The 22,185-nt window shown below is 40.4% G+C and overlaps 1 protein-coding gene across 2 annotated transcripts in view; it reads left to right on the top strand.

Annotated features, from left to right (window-relative positions):
• C5H20orf194 (chromosome 5 C20orf194 homolog) overlaps nt 1-22,185 on the top strand; it is a 130,564-nt gene that overhangs the window by 30,893 nt on the left and 77,486 nt on the right. For both annotated transcript variants that reach the window (XM_034772594.1, XM_034772593.1), the window contains exons 3-9: nt 5,053-5,172; nt 5,816-5,940; nt 9,863-9,959; nt 12,896-13,002; nt 16,195-16,272; nt 19,840-19,938; nt 21,047-21,102. In XM_034772594.1, the coding sequence (XP_034628485.1) occupies nt 5,053-5,172; nt 5,816-5,940; nt 9,863-9,959; nt 12,896-13,002; nt 16,195-16,272; nt 19,840-19,938; nt 21,047-21,102 (682 nt within the window). The remainder of the gene's footprint in view (nt 1-5,052; nt 5,173-5,815; nt 5,941-9,862; nt 9,960-12,895; nt 13,003-16,194; nt 16,273-19,839; nt 19,939-21,046; nt 21,103-22,185) is intronic.

The raw sequence follows: 22,185 nt of genomic DNA, 5'->3' as shown, positions 1-22,185 counted from the left end.
GTGGCACCTTAGAGACTAACACATTTATTAGAGCATAAGCTTTCGTGGACTACAGCCCACTTCTACCTTTTTAGTCAATATTTTCCAGGTTTGATCTCAGCACAATGGTGAATTTTTAATTTTTGGAATGTTTAAGTAAAAATAGTTCATCACTTTTTAAGTAGGAGAACGAGGAGTGAAGTAGAATACGTTTTCTGCTATTAGTTATGTGTGGATGTATATAGACAAGATGCTACATGTGTATCCAAAGCTGTAGGAGGGGCTAGGGTTATAGTTGTATACACAATCTTAATTTTGTCACTTTCTGACTTTTGAGTACTTAGCTGTGCAACTTCAGTATTTTCTTAACTTAAACTTTGATGAAATATATGTATGCTACAGGGGCAGATGTATGGACAGACAAATCATAGGGAAGAAACAAAGCGATTAAAATACTTTTTTTTTGCAACTAGTGTCCCTAACACACTTAACACTGCCTTCACCAAACAAGGGTGCTCCACTAGAGAAGTAGATCACATCATGGAATGGGCCACCCAAATACACTGAAAGAACCTGCTTCAATATAGGGGGGAAAAAAACTCCAACTGCCCCAAGTTGTCGCCTATCGCCCCACACTGGACCTCATACAGGATATCACCAAACAGTGACAATCCACACTTGATGGCGACAATATCCTGAAATAAATTTTTCCCGAGCTCCCTCTTCTGGCTTTCAAACAACCCTCCACCCTTGCCAAACTCCTCATCAGAAGCAAGCTTCCCAGAGACCATGACACACCAACTCAAAGTGGCACCAGACACTGCTGTAACAGTGAAGCTTTCTGTATCCTGTTCGTGATCTCTTTGTCAAGAGATCCATCGTGGGAGATATAGCTGCCAAGATAGATAAAACTGTCAACTTGCTTTAGTTGAAGTCCACTAATGGATATGCTAGGGGATATGGCAGAGAGCGGTGAAGATGATTGGCTCAACACCACCGTTTTCTCCAGGCTGATAGTGAGGCCAAACAATTTTGATGCTTCAGCGAAGTGATCTACGATGCACTGAAGATCTCCCTCTGTGTGTGCTAGGAGGGCCCAATCATCCGCAAAGATTGCCTCTCTTAGTAGTAGTTTAGTTAGTTTTGTTTTTGCTTTAAGCCTTGTAAGATTGAAAACTGAGCCGTCGTGTCTGTATCTGATGTATATACCTCTGTTGAGCCCATCTGGAGCATAGTTGAGAACTTGGGTGAAGAAGAGGTTGAATAGTACAGGGGCAAGGACACAGCTTTGTTTGACTCCATTTAAATGGGAAAGGAGTCAGTGAGATCTCCATTAAAAAGTACCTAACCTTGCATCCCCTCATGGAAATAAACATGATCTTTACGAGTTTTGGTGGGCAACCAAGTTTGCTGAGGATCATCCATAATCCTTTTTTATTGACTGTATCAAATACTTTTGTTAGATTGTTGAAAACACTGAACAGATTCATGGTTTGTTCGATACATTTTTCTTGTATTTGCCTGATACTGAAAGTCACGTCTTTGGTGCTACGACCAGGTCTGAATCCGCACTGAATCTCCGGTAGATTGGCTTCTGAGACAGATGAAGTCGGTCGGTTCAGGAGGACACGAGCAAAGATTTTTCCAGTGACAGAGAGGAGAGAGATCCCACAGTAGTTATCACAGACCATTTTGCTGCCTTTATTTTTAAATATAGGAATAATTGTGGCATCTTTGAAGTCTCGTGGCATTTCTTCACTGTCCCAGATGTCAGTAAGGATCTTCTGGAGTGTATTCCATCTCTGCCCGAGGACTTCCCTGTGCTCATCGAACTGATTGCCTTTTCTGTTTGTTCAAGTGAGGGTGGTAAATCAGTGTGGTGCTGAATAGGATTTTGAGGTATCTGATTAATAGCACTTCTTTCAATTGAGGATGGACTGGTCATTAGTTGACTGAAATGTTCAACCTATCTCTGTTCCATTCCCTGTTTGTCTTTGACTCTCCTGCCATCAGCCGTCATGAGTGAACCTGTGCCCACCTTTGAACGTCCATAGACTAGCTTCAAGGAATCAAATAACTTTTGTTTCATTTTGTTTCTGCCTACATTTGAGTGTCTTCTGCTACCTTCTCCCACTATTTAACTTGTATCAAGCGTAGTTGTCTTTGTGCCTTGCTTTGCAGATGTTTAAATCTCTGTTTCTGAGGTGGACTGAATATAATTTTGGCATATTTGGAAAGCATCATTTTTTTTTTTTCCTTTCAAGAGTAGAATCATAGAATGGGAGGGAACCTCGAGAGGTCCTCTAGTCCAGTCACCTGCACTCATGGCAGGACTAGTTATCTAGACCATTCCTGACAGATGTTTGTCTAACCTGCTCTTAAAAATCTCCAATGATGGAGATTCTACAACCTCCCTAGGCGATTTGTTCCAGTGCTTAACTATCCTGACGGGAAGTTTTTCCTAATGTCCAATCTAAGCCTCCCTTGCTGCAACTTAAGTCCACTGCTGCTTGTCCTATCCTCAGAGGTTGAGAAACAAATTTTCTTCTTCCTCCTTGTAACAACCTTTTACTTGTTTGAAAACTGTTATCATGTCCCCTCTGTCTTCTCTTTTCCAGACTAAACAAACCCAATTTTTTTCAATCTTCCCTCATAGGTAATGTTTTCTAGACCTTTAATCATTTTTGATGCTCTTCTGTGGACTCTCTCCAATTTGTCCATATCCTTCCTGAAATGTGGCACCCAGAACTGGACATAATAGTCCAGTTGAGGCCTAATCAGAATGGTGTAGAGTGGAAGAATTACTTCTCATGTCTTGCTTACAACACTCCTGCTAGTATTGTGATTTCCTCCTCATTTTCATCAAACCAGTCACGGTGAGCCCTTTTCTTCCATCCAATGACTTATGACAACAATCTATAACCACCTTTATCCTATGACTGCAGCGGTATTAGTTGCTCACTTAATCTTAAACGTTTTCCCTGCAAAATGTGTTTACCTCACGGGTAGTCAGTAGGCGGACCGCAAGCCAAATCCGGGCCATCAGATGCTTTTGAATGGCCCCTGAAATCTTTATTTACTTATCATTATTTTTTTTTTTTTTCCTTTGGAGTCTGGACCTTGACTCTAGCTTGGCCAAGAAATTTGGACCTTAAACAAAAAATAAAATTGACTACCCCGTTTTATCCCTTTTGTTAAATAATCTGACCTGAAGAAGAGGTCTGTGTAGCTCGAAAACTTGTCTTTCACCAACAGAAATTGGTTTAATCAAAGATGTTATTTCATCCACCTTGTGTATGTCGTGCTTTTTAAAGCTTCTGACCACAACCTACTGCATTTGCAACTTTCTGAGAGTCCTATAATTTATTAATTTCAGAAATTGGTAATATTCTACGTCTGCTACTGTATGTCATTTGATATATACCATTAGCTTTAACATCTTATAAACAGCTGTGGGAGAAAAACGAGTCCTCACTCTGAGGTTGGTTGCAACATGTCAGAGGCCGTTTATTCTCAAGCAATATTGCAAGGGGGAGAATGCACAACAGCAGGTCTCCCAAAAGATAAATAATTAGGGCAAGCATTTATACCTTTTGTTACATACAGTAATGATCAACAACTGCATTTTGTTTATCCATATTCCTTCCTGATACCTTACTTTCCTCAGCAATTTCTGCTACAGTCTCTGTTCCATTCTTATCTAACACAAGGTCGAAAAACAGCATCTCTTACAGTTCTTTTCAACTCGCCCAGGCCCTGCTTGGAAGTTTCGCATTATTAGCTGTTAGAGTTAGCCTGACTCTTGCTCTACCTGTAAGACTAAGGGCTGGTCTACACTGTGGGGGGGATTGATCTAAGATACGCAACTTCAGCTACGCAAATAGCGTAGCTGAAGTCGAAATACCTTGGATCGAATTACCTGGGGTCCACACAGTGCAGGATCGACGGCCGCGGTTCTTCCGTCGACTGTGCTACCGCCGCTCGCTCTGGTGGAGTTCCGGAGTCGACAGTGAGCGCGTTTGGGGATCGATATATCGCGTCTTAACGAGACACGATATATCGATCCCGGATAAATCGATTGCTACCCGCCGAAACAGCGGGTAGTGAAGATGTACCCTAAGATGTCTGCTCTTTTTCCAACTTCCACACAGCTGAGCAGCATCCAGTTGTAACATTAGAGATTTCAGTTGCTGTAATGCTTATCCGCAGCAAAAGTTTCAAGTTCTGCAGAAGGTATATAGGCTTTGTACAATACTTATACACTGCTACCTCGATATAACGCGACCCAATATCATACGAATTTGGATACAATGCAGTAAAGCAGTGCTCCAGGGGGGCGGGGCTGCACACTCTGGTGGATCAAAGCAAGTTCAATATAATGCTGTTTCACCTATAACACGGTAAGATTTTTTTTGGCTCCCGAGGACAGCGTTATATCGAGGTAGAGGTGTATTAGCTGGTGCATCCTGATCCAGAACAGATGTCCAGAGAACCATAATTTATTTCTGAAAAACAGAATATGATGGTGTTTTCAACTTCGTGTGTTATCTCATAAGAACAGTATAGTAACTTCAACAGTTTTTAATTCTGTGAAAGTGCCAGTAAAAAATGTTCTCCAGATATGTTGTGGATACTGCAGACTTAAAAACTGTAGTCATGCTGCTTTGACAGTAGCCAAAATAATTCCTTGACTCCTTGATTATACAGGATTGCTATTCTTAATTGTATAGTGTTTGGCTATGATTATTACATTCTTTAACCATATTTGGGAAAGTGTAAATCCGTAAATTACCTTGGAAGAATTCTTGTTTAGTCTGCTCTAGGGCTGCTTCCACATAATTTCTCCCTTTTTCTTCCCTCATCACTTGTTAGATGAGTGTGGTTCTAGTATTAGTGAGTGTCTGTGCCTAGCTTTTACTATTTAGATTTAAACTAAACTGTCACCATAACAATTAGAGTGCAGTTGCCATTCATGGTATCACATGCACAAGAATAAGACCAGTCAAAGTTAATAATCCAGAGGGAGCTCTGCCACTTCATCCTGTAGCTGCTCATACGTTTGTTCTTTTTCAGGAATCGATAGCAGATACAATGAAGGCTGTAGGGAGCTGGCCAACTACCTTCTCTTTGGTTTGTATAACCAGAATAACAATGACTTTGAGAAAACTGGGTTTCCTGAAGAAGTTCTTGATGGTGAGTAATATAATGTTAAGCATTGTATTTGCACACTTGCTTGTCAATGTCTAGGGCCCTACCAAATTCACGGCTATGAAAAAGGCATCATGGACTGTGAAATCTGGTCTCCCTCCCCCCTCCCCTCGCCCCGGTGTGCTTTTACTTTCTACTATACAGAATTCAAGGGGGAGACCAGCCTTTCTCAAATTTTCTTTTTGAGTGATCTCTATAGTGCAGTACGACCCCTCAAGAGTAATATCATATTGTTCTAGTATGATATGTCTGTTTATACAATATTATGTAAAGTGCTCAACATTATGACATATTTTTTTCAAAGCACGTGGTGAGACAAGCCTGCAAATAACAGGTTAGAATAGTCATAACTGTGTTGCAGAGAAAGAAAGTAATGTGTTTTTTTCCCCCCCCCCTCCAAAAATGGGTAGCTGTATTAAGTGAAAGTGGGATTGATCTAGTAACATTTTCCATCATGCATTTCTGTTATGATTTGCAGATTTTTTTGAATTGGGTACTTGTAGGAAATTTTTTTCCTGTCTGATTCCTTAGATTTCTGTGTAGATATAATTTAGATTTCTAATTACATTTGTAGCTATAAAGTTAATGTAGTAATCTCTGATTTTGACTCTTGTTTTCGTTATTGCAGATGTAATCATATTAATAAAACCTGACAGTGTCCATCTGTATTGTAACCCTGTAAACTACAGTTATCTTTTGCCATATGTGGCATACTGGAGAAACTTGCATTTCCATTGCCTGACTGAAAATGAGGTAAGTGAAGGCAGAATAAGTATAGTTATAGTAATCAGGGAGGGTGAGGTGCTCTGCTAGCAGTTGAGGTGTGAACACCAAGGGAGGAGAAACTGCTTGGTGTTCACACCTCAACTGCTAGCAGAGCACCTCACCCTCCCTGATTGAATTAACCTCGTTATCTCCATACTGATTTATACCTGCCTCTGGAAATTTCCATTACTTGCGTCTGATGAAGTGGGCATTCACCCACGAAAGCTTATGCTCCAATACTTCTGCTAGTCTTAAAGGTGCCACAGGACCCTCTGTTGCTTTTTACAGATTCAGACTAACACGGTTACCCCTCTGTTACTAATTGAAATGTTACGTTGATAGTCTAATTACTCAAGTTGCCATAAATGTAACTTTTTTTTTCTTCTGTAGCTTTTGAGATGACTCTCAAAATTTTTCAGTTAAAAATAGTTATTCTCATTGATCACAGCCTAACTGATCTCTGTCACGGAAGTCTGATGTGACTGCTGATACTGTCAGCTGCTTTCTTTTTCCAGGGCTACAGGGAAGCAAATGAGCATAGTGGGAAGTGCAAAATTATCAGTCTGACAACTTGGGCTGCAGTTTCATTCCAGAGGGCTGTAGTTTGTCAAAGGGGAATTCCAGTCTGTTAGAACTGGGGAAGCCCAGGAGATTTAGCTGTTTGCCTCAACTGCAAGAGGTGGCTGGATAGTGTGGAGTAAGAGGAATTTGGGATAGAGAAGGAGTATGGGTCAAGGGGGAGGCACAGAAGCTGGCTGTGGAGCAGAGCTGGAGAACAGGTTGGGTAGTGGAGGTTCTCAATACTTATCTTGTAACTTGGGGTTGGTGGAGAGAAGCAGAGCCACTGTATGTCCTGTCTTCACTCCCCAACCCCTGCTTATTACATATATTTAGATTTATAACAAAAGAGAGAGAGAAGCTATGAGGTATATTTTGTATACTACTCTAGCTGTGTTTGATAGAAACGTTAGAATATAAGCATCCAACTAAAATAAGCAGCTTGCCCACAAGCCAAAACATCTGTAACAAAATTTAAATGTTGACCCTCATCAGACTTGCTGGGTGCCTGGAAAGTCAACACACCCAGGCTATTCCAAACCATAGCAGTAGATTCCAAAGCTGAGGGCCCCGTGCTAATTAATAGTAATCATTAATCATGCACAGCATCACGAATGTTCTGGGCAATTAGAAATATTTTAATATGTTTAAGAAGATAAAGTGGGTTTGAAAAATCTGCTTACTTTGCTATTCTCTGATTAGATTCGTTGTGTGTGGTCTGCTCTGGCTAAGTATTAATGAAATCTCATGATGCTGATTCAAACTGCTGATTATGAACAGAAAGATGAGCCAAATGCCCTAATATATTTGAAGTGTATAATGAAATAAACTGAAAATTCTGAGGTTCCTTGTACTGTAAAGATGCTGATTTCTGGGGTACTGCATATAAATGTCAACAAAGTGTGCTGGACTTTTTTTTTAAGTGCCATTTCTTCAAATATATATGGGACTGCCAGTTTCCTAGAGAACTTCTGGCTGTTCATAGGAGCTGTGAAATCTTGTCATCCTTCAGACACTATTTTAGATTGATTCTTTCTGACAAATGATCGCCTGTGGCTGTTTGTTAAAGCATTTAGTTTTCCTTTACAATGGCATACCAAAGTATTGCCTATTTTTAGCTAAGCTTTTATAACAGTAATAACGGCAAAGCTTTAAAAAGGAACAAGTACCATGGGGCTTGTGCAGCTCTTATAGAATCTTGCAAAATTTAGTGTTCTCCGATCTTTCCACTTGGTCACAATGTTTTTGAAGTGACTGTACTGAACAGTGATGGAGAAGTGCCCTTGAAAACGTTTTATAAATAGCGATATAGCATAATAAAGGGACTTATTTTAAATTCTTACTTATCACGTTTCAGAAGTATACTGACTGTATACTACATATGTGATGGAATATATTTACAATTGAACTGAAAAGCCTTAATGAGCGACCTTCCAGTGTCCCCCTGGAAACCAGGAAAGCTAGTTCCGAAGGCATTTTAAAATCTAATTTGAGTAACTGACAAAGTCACTTGGGAACAGATTTTGAACTGAAAGAGTACGCTCCGACTCCCTCATAACTCTAAAGCAGGGTTCTCTCAACAGATTTTTTTGGTGGCCTCACAATGTGCCCACCAGTTCTTGCTGGTGGCCACTCTGACAGTTTTTCCTAAAATACATAATTAAGTTCAGGAAAAACAAATGAATATGCACATGTACATGTCCAAATCATTGAAATTTATTAATGTAGGTTTTTTTGCAGACTGAATAATACGAATAATGTACATTTGTCTCTATTCTTTACTGGACCCAAACAGATTAGAAACAAATAAGGTGCTTTGTGTGTTCTTATCTTTTGCTTTTTTGGTTGATTGCAGCTAGTAGGTCTCTTTCTGTGAAAAGTGATATTTGTATGTTTAATATCACTTTTCACAGCAGTAGACATGCTGGCTGTCTGGGAAGCAGTGTAAAGTGATATTAACAAACCTACAAATATCACTTTTCACAACAGACTTACTCAGCTCTGGCAAGCCAGGGGACATATTAAGCGCTGGATGGGAAGGTGGGTAGGGAGGCAGCAGAGGCCAGGGCAATGGATGGGGCCTGGGGAGGCAGCAAGGGCCAGGGGCGATGGGGGATGGAGATGGAGGGGTAGGGGAGGCGGCAGGGGGTGAGCCCAGGGCCAGCACCTGTCACTGCACGGCTGGGGCCGAAGCCCAGTGCCTGAGCCCAGGCCCAGTGCCCACCGCCACACAGCTGGGGGACGGAGTGTGCGGATGAAACCCGGGGCTAGAGGACACAGCAGAGGCCGGGGCGGTGGAATGTGAGCCCAGAGCTGGCACTTGCTGCCGCGTGGCGTGAGGCCAGAGCCTGATCCCTACGGCTGGAGCCCCAAACCTGCGACCATGGGATGGAGCCTGCTGCCATGCAGCCAAAGCCTGGGCCCAGAGCCTGCCACCCCAGGTCTGAAGCCTGAGTCCCACTCCTCCCGGGAAGGTGGGGAACTCTCACTGGCTGCCTGCTCCTCTGGCATTTGTGGCTCCAGAGGGGGGCAGGGCCCAATCCGTGCTGGCAGATCCGGGGAGGGGCCACTGCTTTGTGCTTCCCCCTTACCCCCAATCACCACCCAGGAGATTTGAGAAACACTGCCCTAAAGTGTTAGAAATAGGAAGTCTGTCTTAATCCCCCAACCATGCTACTATATGCATATATAGTAGAGGGGTCAGGAAGACAAGATTGTCTAGTGGCCAGAGCAGGGGAGTAGTGTTAAGAATTCTAGGTGCCATTCCCAATTCTGCCACTCACTTGCTGTGTGACTTGGGGCAAATCATTTCACCTCCCTGTTCCACTTCCATCATATGTAAAATGGTGATAACCGTTTTTCTCTCTGTAATCTTCTGTAGTAAATAACTAGTAAAGAGTCTTGAGATTCTCCAAGAAAAGAATACCTTGCACTTAGAGCTCTTTCATTATTGTGTGCACGTTTCCATGCAAAAATGCCTGTTGGTCTTAACTTTCCATATTGTAGTAGGTGGGGGGCAGAGAGGCTTTCTTGAAAATTGAGAGTGAAGTATTCGTGCTTTCTCCTGCATAGCCTTGTAAAAACATGTTCACTTTTGTGCTTCAGTTTTGCAAACCATTCCCTTTGGCCTTCATATGTTCATACTACGATGGCTAAAATCCCCAGAGCATAGTGGTGAAATAAATAGCTTTCGAGAGCCTTTGTTACTGTATGGAATAGTGTAATATACGATCAGCATTGGTTGTGCAAAATGGCAGTTGTCACCTTTATTGAAAATGTATTTTAACTGTACAGATCTCCAGCCAGAAAATGTTAGGTTTAATAAAACTAATTTTTAAATTATTCCTGTCAGTATGAAGATGAAGAAGCTGCAGAGGAGTTTAAAATTGCCAGCTTTGTAGACATGGTTCGAGATTGTAGTCGAATCGGCATTCCTTACAGCTCCCAAGGTGGGTTAATACTGTATTACTTCAAATAATTCACCAAAACAATGATCATTTGTTTGTCCGAATAGAAGTATGATGTTGTAACAACAATAAGTTAAAATACCTCTGGGCGCTCCTTTTTATTGTAAGTGAGCCTGATAATTTATCCATCTCATTTTAATGTATTACTTTATATCAGGATTTGGATTTCTTAGAATCTGAAACTTAAATTACTGAGATTTTTATTTTCTCTTCAGAGAAAATAGTGTGTGCGCACTCTGCATAGTGAATGCTCAGAGCCTGAGGCAAAGGAATAATTTGCATGCCGGGAAAAGTGTTTGGCTAAGTACAGAAGTTCTCTGTTCTGATGGGGGCTTCAGATAAATACACTTTTGTATAAGGAAAGAATTAAACTTTTTTTTTATTCAAGCTTCCTGTTTTAGAACAGAAGAAATTGGACAGCATGATTTCCTGTGTGATCTGTTGCCAGACTTGCAAGCTGAACATTTTAATTTTATATTGCTTCATAAATGTGTTCAGGAATGGAAACAGCATACAGTATGTGGTGCAAAAATACTGCAGTGCACTTGCTCTGTGATGGTTGACTTTTAAAAAGAGAGCAATATACTGTCGCAGAGAAATCTTTGAGCTATGCATTTACCATAAGTCTGGCTTTCTGTTGATGGTTGGTAACCACTGTTGATTGTTATGGTTGCATTCCATATTCACTTCTGACTCTCCTTTATTTTAGTGTTCATAACTCTCATTTCTTTTGTATAAACACTTTTCTTGCTTGGTCTTGACAAAAGGTGAAATGTATTTGCAAATTTGTGTAAAGTCAGTTCAGGCAGTTGTGTTACGTGAATGTAGAAAATGTATCTCTCCTTTAATGTATTTTCTGATAAGAAAATTTGCACTCATAATGAAATAGCAGAAGCTAGTAACTTTTAAACTTTTTTCTTAAATAATCATCCATCCTTAGAAGTGGAAGATGCAATAGTTTCAAGTCATAAATATATGAAGAACCATTGTCCTAGTCTGAGTTAAGGATGCACTTTTTCTTGTAGAATTCCTAAATCCTGCTGGGCGGTGGTCACTCTCCAGTTCAAGCAGTTTATAAGCTCCGCTGATCAACTTAGGCACTCATCAAGCTCAATAGCTTAAATTTTTTTTACTTATAAAAACATAGGGAATTTAGATGGGGGGGAAAAAATTGCATAAAGCAACATTTAGCATAAGTGACTGCTTGAGAGGAAGTTCAGAAAGTTAAGCTTTACTTCCTCTGTGGTATTTTGGGCATTTTATGATACAATGTGTCACTTATAGCAGGGGTTCTCAACTTTTTTTTCTTTTTGAGTCTCTCCTCCCTCCCACCCCCCAATATGCTATAAAAACTCCATGCCCCACCAGTACCCAACAACTGTTTTCTACATACAAAAGCCAGAGCCGGCGTTGTGGGGGTAGCAACCAGGGCAAGTGCCTGGAGCCCCACGCCACAGGGGGCCCCGCAAAGCTAAGTTGCTCAGGCTTCGGCTTCAGCCCCACGTGGCAGGGTTCAAGGCCCTGGGCTTCATCCCTGCACAGCGGCGCTTTGGCTTTCTGCCGTGGTCCCCAGAGAGCCTAACATTGGTTCTGCTTGGCAGACCCCCTGAAATCTGCTCACGGCCCACCAGGGCCCCTGGCCCCCTGGTTGAGAACCGCTGACTTATATTTCTGGTTTCCTTTGCTTATTTACCCTTTGCTTCATAGGCCTAAACTTCTACAAAAACATTTCAGTGTGAGTAGTCCTGTTAAGATGAATGAGTGTAAAGTTAGCCATCTGCTGAAGTGTTTTGTGGGACTTGGACCTCAGTCTTTATCATAAATTGTAAAAGACATACAGCATGGTCTAACCAGTGTTGTGGGAAAAACATTTAATATTCTGGAAAGTCTGTAATACTGAATATTGTTTCTCAACTTTGCCAGGTTAACTTTTTCATGCAATTTATTTTTAGTCCACCTTCCCTCCAACCCCCCAAAAAGTATATTGGACAATTTTCCACAAGTAGAATACTGCTGTACATAAACTATTTTGCTTCTTACTTACATATACAGTCTATATTGTAGATCTTACAGCTAGTTCTGTATTCTTACATTTGTATTGAAGATGAATAGGTTGTTTTCTTTGGCTTTCAGTTAAACTCTGCTTTTTTGTAACAAGCACAGTGAAATATTTAAACTAGAGTAAAAGCTGTGTTATCTGGCCCTGTACCAACCGGAAAGCTCTATAAACCAGCATTTCTAATCTTCATAGAAAGTCCGATTTATAGTCCGGTTGGCGCAGGGCCGGCAGGCTCCCTACCTGGCTCCGCGTGGCTCCCCAGAAGCAGCGACATGTCCCTGCTGCTCCTAGGCGGAGGAACGGCCATGAGGGATTTAGTGTGTGCAAAGGGTTGCGGGGCTGGGGGTTGGGACGCGGGAGGGGTTGCAGGATCTGGAAGGGAGTTTGGGTGCATGAGGGGGCTCAGGGCAGGGGGTTGGGGCGTGGAGGGAGTTTGGGGTGCTGGATCTGGGGGGCACTTACCTCTGGCAGCTCCCCACAAGCGGCGACCTGTCCTGGCTGCTCCTAGGTGGAGGCGCAGCAGGCATCTCTGTGAGCTGACTCCGCCTACAGGCGCTGTCCCTGCAGATCCCATTGGCCGCGGTTCCCAGCCAATGGGAGCTGCGGAGCCCAGGCTCCCTCCCTCTTAGTTAACTGGCATTTTTCACTTACTGGCACCCCCCATTCCTCCAACATGCCCGATAAAAAAAGCTTTTATGGTATGTGTATGTGTATGTATATGTATATATAAAGGAATATTTCAAGTAATTTGTTAGACCCTCAGAACAACTTTCTCACATTGTAGAAAGGTGAGATATATTAAACTGATGCTTTTATTGTAGTCATTTAACATTTTTTGTGAAATATTTGATTCCTGTAGGTCATCTACAGATATTTGATATGTTCATTGTAGAAAAGTGGCCAGTAGTGCAGGCCTTTGCACTGGAGGGGATCGGTGGTGATGGCTTCTTTACCATGAAATACGAGGTATGTATTAAGCAAGTACTTCAATTTATTATCGTTAAGGCTAAGATTTTGTCACAGATACTTTTAGTAAAAGTCAGACACCGGTCATGGGCAAGAAAGTAAAATTCACGGAAGTTTGAATTTGTCCATGACTTTTACTAAAAATATCCCTGACAAAATGGGGATCTGTGGGTCCCTACACCCCTGAAGCGGGCAGCTGCACAGGGGCTAGGAACCGCCTGCAGCAGCTAAGGGCTGCGGGGTATCCCTGCTGCCTGCAGCTCCGGGGGTCCTCCGCAGCCGCCTGCGGGGGCCAGGATCTGTGGGTTACCTCTGCTGCCTGCAGCTGCAGGGGCTTGCGGCAGCTGAGAGCTGTGGGGTTCCCCCGCCACCGGCGGGGCCCAGGAGCTGCGGGGGAGTTTCTTCGGCAGCGCCTTGGAGTTCCGGGGCCGACTCTGGTGGCGGAGGTACCCTGCAGCTCCCTGCCCCCACAGGCGGCGGGGGACCCTGCAGCTCCCAACCACCGCAGGCTGACGTCACGAAGGTCACTGGAAGTCACGGATTCCGCGACTTCCGTGATTAAATCGTAGCCTTAGTTATCGTTACCTAAACATAGAATTCTCTCCTCCAGTCTCTTCATCTCAAACAAAATTATCCAGGTATGAAGTGAGCAGTATTCAGGTGTGGACTAGTGACATGTTTGCAGTCTATTACCTTATGAACTAAGTGTACTAGAAACTGGTGCTTTTTTCCACTGGAGAGCTATGAATCTCCCTTTCTAGTGGTGTAGACCATTTGTTTTGAGCCCTGCTAGGTGGTAAGATATAGATCTGAAAATAATAAAACATTTTAGATCATTGTTAAGGTACTTATGGCCCATCATCTAAGGAAAGGGGGAGTGACCGTAACTTCTTATTTGGCTGATTTGTTGGTTCAGCTGTTCTGACTGTGGCAGGTTCTCTCTCCTAAGTCAGGTTTTTGTGAGGCAGCATGGCTCACTGGATCAGGCACCAGACTGGTAGCCTGTGTGCTTCCGTTTCCCTTATTGTAAAATGGAGATATAAGTTACCTACTTTGTCTACAGAGGATAGTGCTATATAAGTACTATTTTAAAAAAAAGTGTTTTTACTTCATTTCACCTTCCTGGAACACTGCATTGCTATGCAGACATCTCTGGTTCTCTGCTGTCCCAGTTCTATTAATTTACTGTCTAAATATTCCTGCCTCATCTTTAGGCGTGGGTGCTCTTCATCTAGGCTCCTCTATGGAGACCCACTTGCTACACATAGCTTTTGTTTTTTTCTGTCTTCTTGATTAATTACTACTTTTAGTGATGTTACTCATCTGTCTTCTGGCAGCTTAAATAACCTCCACTCTTGTTCAAGTAAAACTTTGGCCCATCTGTGCTACAGATCTGCCTCTCTTTTCCTCAACTGTGTTCGTGTACTTCACTGCTTTGACTCGTCTTCTGAAATCCTCATCCATGCTTTTACTTCCTCGTACCATCTTGTGCTGTGAACTTGTCAGATCTCAGAAGGTGTGAACACGGTCTGAATAGATAGGTGCTCTAATGGGGGTTTGTCTAGAGCAGTGATACTCGGGCTCCTGAACTTCAAGTGGCTCTCCGGCGTGTTTCCTGTGGCTTTTTGCAGTAGATATTAAAACACCGTGATTTAATTATCAACCAATGAATTCACATGACTGTAGCTCTTTTGGGTAATGTTGATAGCTAATTTGGCTCATGAACCACTGAGGTCTGAGTATCACTGGACTAGATGATGATAATGATCCTTTTTGGTCTTAAAATCTAGGGTGAGGCCTTGGCTCCATTGATGTCAATGGGAGTTTTGCCACTGACTTCACTGGGACTAGGATTTTACCCTATGAATCTGAGAGACCTCTAAGGGTATGTCTACACTGCGGTACAAATCTTCCAGCTGTCCTGGGTCAGCCGATTTGGGCACGTGGGGCTTGTGCTATGGGGCTATAAATTTGCAGTGTAGACGTTTGGGCTTGGGCTGAAACCTGGGCTCTGGGACCCCAAAGATACTTCAAGGTATTACGTGCTGCATAAACAAAGTTGTTGCCTATTCCTTTTCTGTATTTTGTTTGAGTTTTAGGTCTTCAAATTAGTGGTATATTGATGCTTTTAACACATTAATGCAGCCACACATCCCCCATTCTCTTCAGTTCAAAATTATCCTCATTGGAATATTTAAAAACATTTTTAATACTTAAAGTAGTTATTCTGTTCTTTTTTTCAAAAGCAACTAAGACTTTTAATCAATATTTCACAAAATATTTAAAGATAAATAATCACCCCTTAATATTTTGTGATGATCCAACGGTGGCGCATGTTCATAGTACTATTATGCACAGAACTCCCTTAATGCACTTAGCTGTAAATGACGAATGAATGGAAACCATGTCTTAGAAGGCAATCTATTGCCAGATTCAGTGAAGAGCAATTGAAATGACTGTATAAAGCAGTCATATAAAACTTTGTGTTGCATTTTTGAAAACTCTTTGAAATATTTCAATCTAGAAAGCATTTAAAATGTCAGTGTCTCTTTGAATATTTTTGAATGATTATAGCTCCATATGGATGTTTACCTATGGAGGAAAACGTTTTAATTAGTGTTAGTGCCAGTTAACTTGTAACTTCCTTTAGCTTGGTACTGTCTGCCTTTCTGACCATTCACTCATAACAAGGAGTTGCCTTTCTGCAGTTCTAGCCATTTGGAACTGCTTTCTTGTATTGCTCTACCATACTGACTCTCAATCTTTTTAAAACTCTTAACTGCACATTTGTCTTTTTTCCCTTGGCTATACTTGTTAATATCTCTCTTCTCTGCTCTTAATTATCTCTATTATATTTAACTCTGAAAAGCCTTTTAGGATATAGTTTGTATGAAAAAAGCACTTAAGACCTAAATATCAATTACATACTATCACTTAATGTGAAGCATATGAATTTTATAGGTTGGGTTATCCAGAGTTTTTAAATCTTATCCAGTCCTGAATTTGAAACGCTTATGCCATTGGTTGAGTGTTTAAGATTCGTACAAACTGTTGTAGCAGGCTGAAGGCCAGACTTGCAAAACTGCTCTGCACCCAGCAGCTAAGTGCTTGAGTGCCGCATAAATCTGTGCATGTCACACTATTTACCGTATTTTCACAGTAAAAAGAGACATGTATTAAAATGTTTTACAGTTAATGGATGTCAGCATGGATCTGTGGAAAACATACAGCAAAATGGATCCTGTTTCCCTGGAGGACTTGCTTTTTGAGGTAATGCAGCTGAAATGTTTTGAACTAACTCATGACAAGTCTTAGACGAAAAGTGTCAGTTTACGTTAGTGTCTAACAAAAAACTGGTTTGACTACATCAGCCAAAGTGTGGGCTCCCTATGCTGTGAGGGTTTTAAAGTGCTTAAAACTCCACTGCAGTTTTCTCTTTGGAAGTTTGTGTAACTTCTGTGAAATTAAAGACACTGTGTTCTTTACCTTATCAAGTCTATAGAGTGAATCGCCACAATTGCATGAGTTGGCTGTATTCTTTGCAGGTCACAGCACTATGTATGTTCGACACCAGTCCTTCAGTGCATGTTAAAAGAATAGTGCGTGGCAGCAGAAGCATTGTGTTACAAAAGCATAATTTTCTTATCATAAACCTAATTGGTCCATATTGCTTGATAGCTACTGAATAGTTTAAAAACAGATCAATAGTGGCCACAGACAATTTTTACAGTATCTTTTTTTGCATTTCCCTGTGAACTTGTTTTCTAATGAGGTAGTCTGATTTTAAATGCCTAAACCAATTTGAAGTTGGAGGAATATATGCTTCTAGAATAGCAGTGCCTTTGGTAGTTAAAGTTTAGTTGACATAAATATCAATTTGCGAGGCTTAGTATTGCCTCTGCTAAATCCAATTTGAGATGGATTATAAAATAGATATATAAAGAGCACTAAAAGAGGAGAAGTTTAGACAGAACTCTCTCTCCACACACACACACACACACACACACACACACACACACACACACACACACTGTCTAATCTCCTGTTTTAGTGCTGTTTATCTGAAACTGAAATCGGTCTGACTCTCAGGCAGTTGATACCTTTTTTGTTGCTGGTCTTGATGGATATCGCTACAATCATAAATGTGGACAAGATATTCAGGATTAATTGTAGCTAATGTTGTATTTTATATTTACTTTTGTGCATTTTTAGAAATTGGTGTGCTGTTAAAAATTACCATATTGTCAGTTTAATTCTGTAATGCATAGAACAGAAACAAGCAGCATAGAGACATTAGTGGCTTCCTTATGTTGCTCAGACATCCTCCTCTACGACGAAGAAGCCTGAGCGCTTGTAGGGTTGAGAGTGTACAGTAATTCTTGCATACTCTGTTCTTGTCATCTTGGTTTATTGTTGCTCTTGACCCCAGAGTGTGAGGTATTAGCTCAGATTTTGTTTTGTCATGTGGATACCTGTCATTTAAAGGTTGTGTGGTTTGCTGGTTTGATGCTTGCAGTAGCACTTTGGGAATCCAGAGATCAGGGCTCCTTTGTGCTAGTCCGTGTAAAAACACGAGAGAGATGGTCCCTGGCCCAAAGTGCTTAAAATCTCATTAACTAAGTGGTTGGACTGAGACAATCTCACTTCACATGCCATCAGATGCCAGTATGCTTTCATTATCACTCTCCTGGAGTCCATTTGAACCAGTGACCTAGAGATGAATCTATTATCAGTCTCTTAAGTTGTTCAGTAGTTAACTTCCATAATGGTGGTTGAAATGAGATGGTGTCATCCTTAGTTTGAATAGGAGTCTGTCTTGAAACACATGATCAGCTAGCTCGTAAATCCCAAAGAAATAAATAGGATGTTAACACTTTTAATTGTGTATCTATCAAATCTTTCTTACATACTGTAAGATGCTTTATTTCAGTCTTTAGAAGTGATGCATTTAAAATACATTTTGGAACAGACACACAATTTTCAAAGATTTATATCTAAGGTGCCCAGTTTCAAGCAGTTCCGTTTCTCTCCCCTTTCCTTCCCCTCCCCCCCCATTTCAGAGGTTTGCTGTGAGGCTGCCAATTCTTGTTGTGGTGATTCTTCTTCTTCTTTTTTTTTTTAATATGGAAGATGCATGGTGGGATTTTCAGAAGTGCTTGGACTTGGCCTGCCTCTGCTTCCATTGAAGTCAATGGTGAAAATCTAGCTGACTTCAGTGGGAGCAGAGTTTGGTCCACATGGTGAGTTTTTGGAAATTCCTGCTCTTGTTTCTTTTAACTCTAATAAAACTTTGACTCAAGTCTGACAACTCTGCTTGGTATTAAAACAGTGAATTATGACGTATAGCATGGGGCACATCATCTTGTCCTGAATAAACTAATGAAAGTACTTCTCAGCTATGCTATTTTAGAAAACTAAAAGAACCTATGTGAAAAGCTTTTCACCTTGCTCATTCTTGCTGAACAGAGGTTTTCTTGCGGCTTATGGCTTCAAAGTAGAGAATTAATGAATATCCGTCTGTAGTCATAAATAAACAATTTTGTTTAGACATTAAATGTCCACATTAAAGTGTGTGTAAGATGGTAAATGTTACTGCTCTATCTAATTTGTATGGTTTACTATTGTTTGCACTGCATTAATGAAGCCGTAAGTGAATAGGCTGTATTGTCTTGTGCATAGCCTGTTGCTAAATTTATAATATGGACATAAAAATATAATTTTGACTCATACCATTTTAAAAAAAAGCACACAGTCTAAACCCTCTCACTTCAGTAATCCTTCCTTTCCCCCTCTTTCCCACCCATATCTTCTAGGTTCATGCTTAGGAAAACTATGGAAGCCATTCCACATAATACATACTGTGCAATAATTGTAGATCCCACACTAAACTTTGTTATAATTCTGAGACACTATGTATCCATCCCAAATATCTACTTCATCAGAATGATATAATTTTGTTTTTCTCTATTCTTTTTCTGACCTTTTAATTTCATTCTAAACTCTCATTGCCTTAACTTGTAAAAAGTCCTGTTCATTTGTATGCTGATTCATTTCCGTTCTGTACCTCACATCTAGCATACTTGGTATACATACTTGCTATCTCCAGCCATGTTGTTTAGGGATAGAGGGGTGAAAACACATGGGGCAGACTTTATCTTGAATAATTTCCAGTTATAAGAACAGATTCTTCGCTGATGCATCCAAAGCAGTGGGTATTCACCCACGAAAGCTCATGCTCCTGTGTGTCCCTTAGTCTATAAGGTGCCACAGGATTCTTAGCTGCTTTTACAGATCCAGACTAACACGGCTACCCCTTTGATACTTGACAGTTATAAGAAGTCACTTTTCCCTCCTCTCTATCCATAGTTACTGTCTTTGTTTGATGTTAAAAGTACAAATCCGTATTGGAGCAATGTAGATTCCTTGTTTATAAAATGTATTAGGCAGTACTTCATTTTTGATCCTGTTCATATTTACACATTTGTCTCTTCAGTTTTTGAGTGAGTATCTCTTCAAATAGCTTTTACCCAGCAATCTGAAAACTCAGTTTGACATTCTCAAAATAAACGGCTTAATTTTTAGACTGAAATTACTTATTGGACAGAATATTTTTTTTCAATGAAAGTTGAATTTTCCAGTTTATATTAAGCTTTGAGTGACAAAACTAAATTTTGTTTGGTCTGAAGTGGTCATAAAACAAGATTTTACATAATTGGACTGTTAACAAAAGTGTTGTATAACATAGTTGATTTCATCATTTAACATGCGTGATTTACTGCCCTGCTGACATGATACTAGCCGAACAGAACAACACGTATTGCTTTTTTCCCTTTTCAGGATTTAATGACTTTCGAGCACCAATGGACCAGCTTTTTTGCTAATTTTGACACTGAAATTCCTTTCATCCTCGAGCTGTCAGAATCTCAAGCGGGGGAGGTATGTTTACTTAATTAAACCCTTTGATATGCAAATACAAGGAAGAATTCATGTGGCACCTTAGAGACTAACTAAGGTGCCACAAAGACTCCTCCTTGTTTTTGCTGATATAGACTAACAGGGCTACCACTCTGAAACCTGAAATGTAAATAATGCCGATTCATTATTACTGCCTTGCCATTATATTTGATAGGGTTTGTTTTCTTCCCTTCCCCCCTTTCTTTTTCATCTTTATGGTTATAAGCAAACTTGCCTATTGAGGTGTGTAAGCTTATGAATATTCTTCTTTCCTAAATTGTACAGTTCAGGCTGTGTTTCCTTTTTGTTTAACATGACAGTACAGTATAATAAAAATGTTGCATCTATGTACCAGGGCAATTTAACTTTTCAGCTAAACTCAAAGTTGAGTTTTGCACTGATAGTGGACCTTATTTGTATGGCATGTCTGTCTGATAGATTCAAAGTTATGTATGAATTTCATTTCAGTTTGGTGATAGGAATTCATATAAAGCAACAAACAAGAAAAACCAAGACTGCAAATTTCAGACCTGTTTTTAACATAATCCATGATATGACTCAGATGGGAAATGTGGAGGTGCTACTATGCATTCCACCACTGTGACCTGTTACTGGTTCCAGTTGAGTTTAATAATCGTAATTATGTAATCAAGATATGCGACTTCTTGTTTTTTTTTTTTAAAACGATGTATAATGTAGTTCATTTTTTTTAGTGCTTGTCTACACCATGGGTGTTACAGTGGCCCAGCTCTGGTGCTGTAGCTATGCCACTATACTGCCATAGTATAGATAATTCCTGTAGCAACGGAATGGGTTTTTTCATTGTTGTAGGTAATGCACCTTCCCAAGCAGTGATAACTAGATCTACGGAAGCACTATTCTGTCAACCTAATAGTGTTTAATTGAGGGTTAGATCGTCATAGTTATGGTGCTCAGGGCGTGAGTTTTTCAGACCCTTGAGCAAGGTAGCTATGTTGATCTGTAAGCCAGGCCTTAGTGATAGCATTAGCATCTCTCATTTAAATCTGGCAGTCTTTCTGTGTTTCTTTTTACTGTTGGAGTAACACAAGTTGCTTTTTTCTTTTTGTAGCCGTTCAGAAGTTACTTCAGTCATGGAATGATTTCAAGCCATATAACAGACAACAGGTAATGTCATTTATCTTATTCCTGTGAAGATGTCATGTGTATCAATCAGTGCACTATATTTATATAATGTTACTTTATATCTGATGCATTGAGACCTATTGTAATGTCATTTGGGACCATGAATACATCTTAATATATCATGTCCTATTTAGGATATGGAGTTATCTTTAGGTATAAAATATATTTTTAGTAATACCACTTATGTATAGCCTCTTCTCCTGAAAGATCTCCCAACTCTTTGTAAATTGTCACCCATGTGACTGTATTGTGTACAGAACAAGCATTCAGGCTTCTAATTACCCACTTGGCTTATTCTGTTATTCAGGATTTTATACTTGATTCATTACCATGCTATCTGAGCAGTGTGTGCACAGAATGGTCAAGTTAGAACATTTGGCCCCATATTTTCATAATAGTATTAAAAAAAAAAAAGTTGCTGAGTGACACATTGGGTTTTGTAAATGATTAACAGGCAAAATGCTTAAAAGCAAGGAAATAGATAAGAAAAACCCAAACCCTACACTAGCCACATAAGAATAATTTAAGGATAAAATCATGCTTGTTTCATCCCAGCACGGAAGCATTAATTCTGTCACAGCAATCTCTCTATATAACATTAAGGAAAAGAAATATTATGGAGGTAGAAACTTACAAATGTGCAAATTAATGACACATACTGAACCTTAGTTTAAATGTAAAATCTAGATACATGGCTAATAATACTTTGTGGTTGTGACTGGTGTCCCAGGGGAGCCAGCTGAGGTCACTCAATTAGGGTGAACTGCAAAGAATAAGGCAGACAATCCCCAAAGCTGGTGGATATTCCAATACTTAGATTTACCAAGCCAGCACAAAACACCCTCTATAATACCTCACTGGTTACCCAGAAACCAACAACACAGTTCCCTTAAAGTAACCCAACCTCAGGCCTCCACCCAGATCCCCAAGTCAAATATGATGAAGATTGTTGAAAATATTGTTCATCATATAAAAAAGTTCTACCAATCCAAAAGGATTGGACATGTTACCTCCCGGTTAATGAATATTTCAAATCTTACCCAAATACTTACAGCCAGTTCTTAT

The sequence above is a fragment of the Trachemys scripta genome, chromosome 5, assembly GCF_013100865.1.
Source record: "Trachemys scripta elegans isolate TJP31775 chromosome 5, CAS_Tse_1.0, whole genome shotgun sequence".
Classification (NCBI taxonomy): Eukaryota; Metazoa; Chordata; order Testudines; family Emydidae; genus Trachemys; species Trachemys scripta.
The sequence above is the reverse complement of the archived record's forward strand: the minus strand, read 5'-3'. Positions and strand labels throughout refer to the sequence as shown.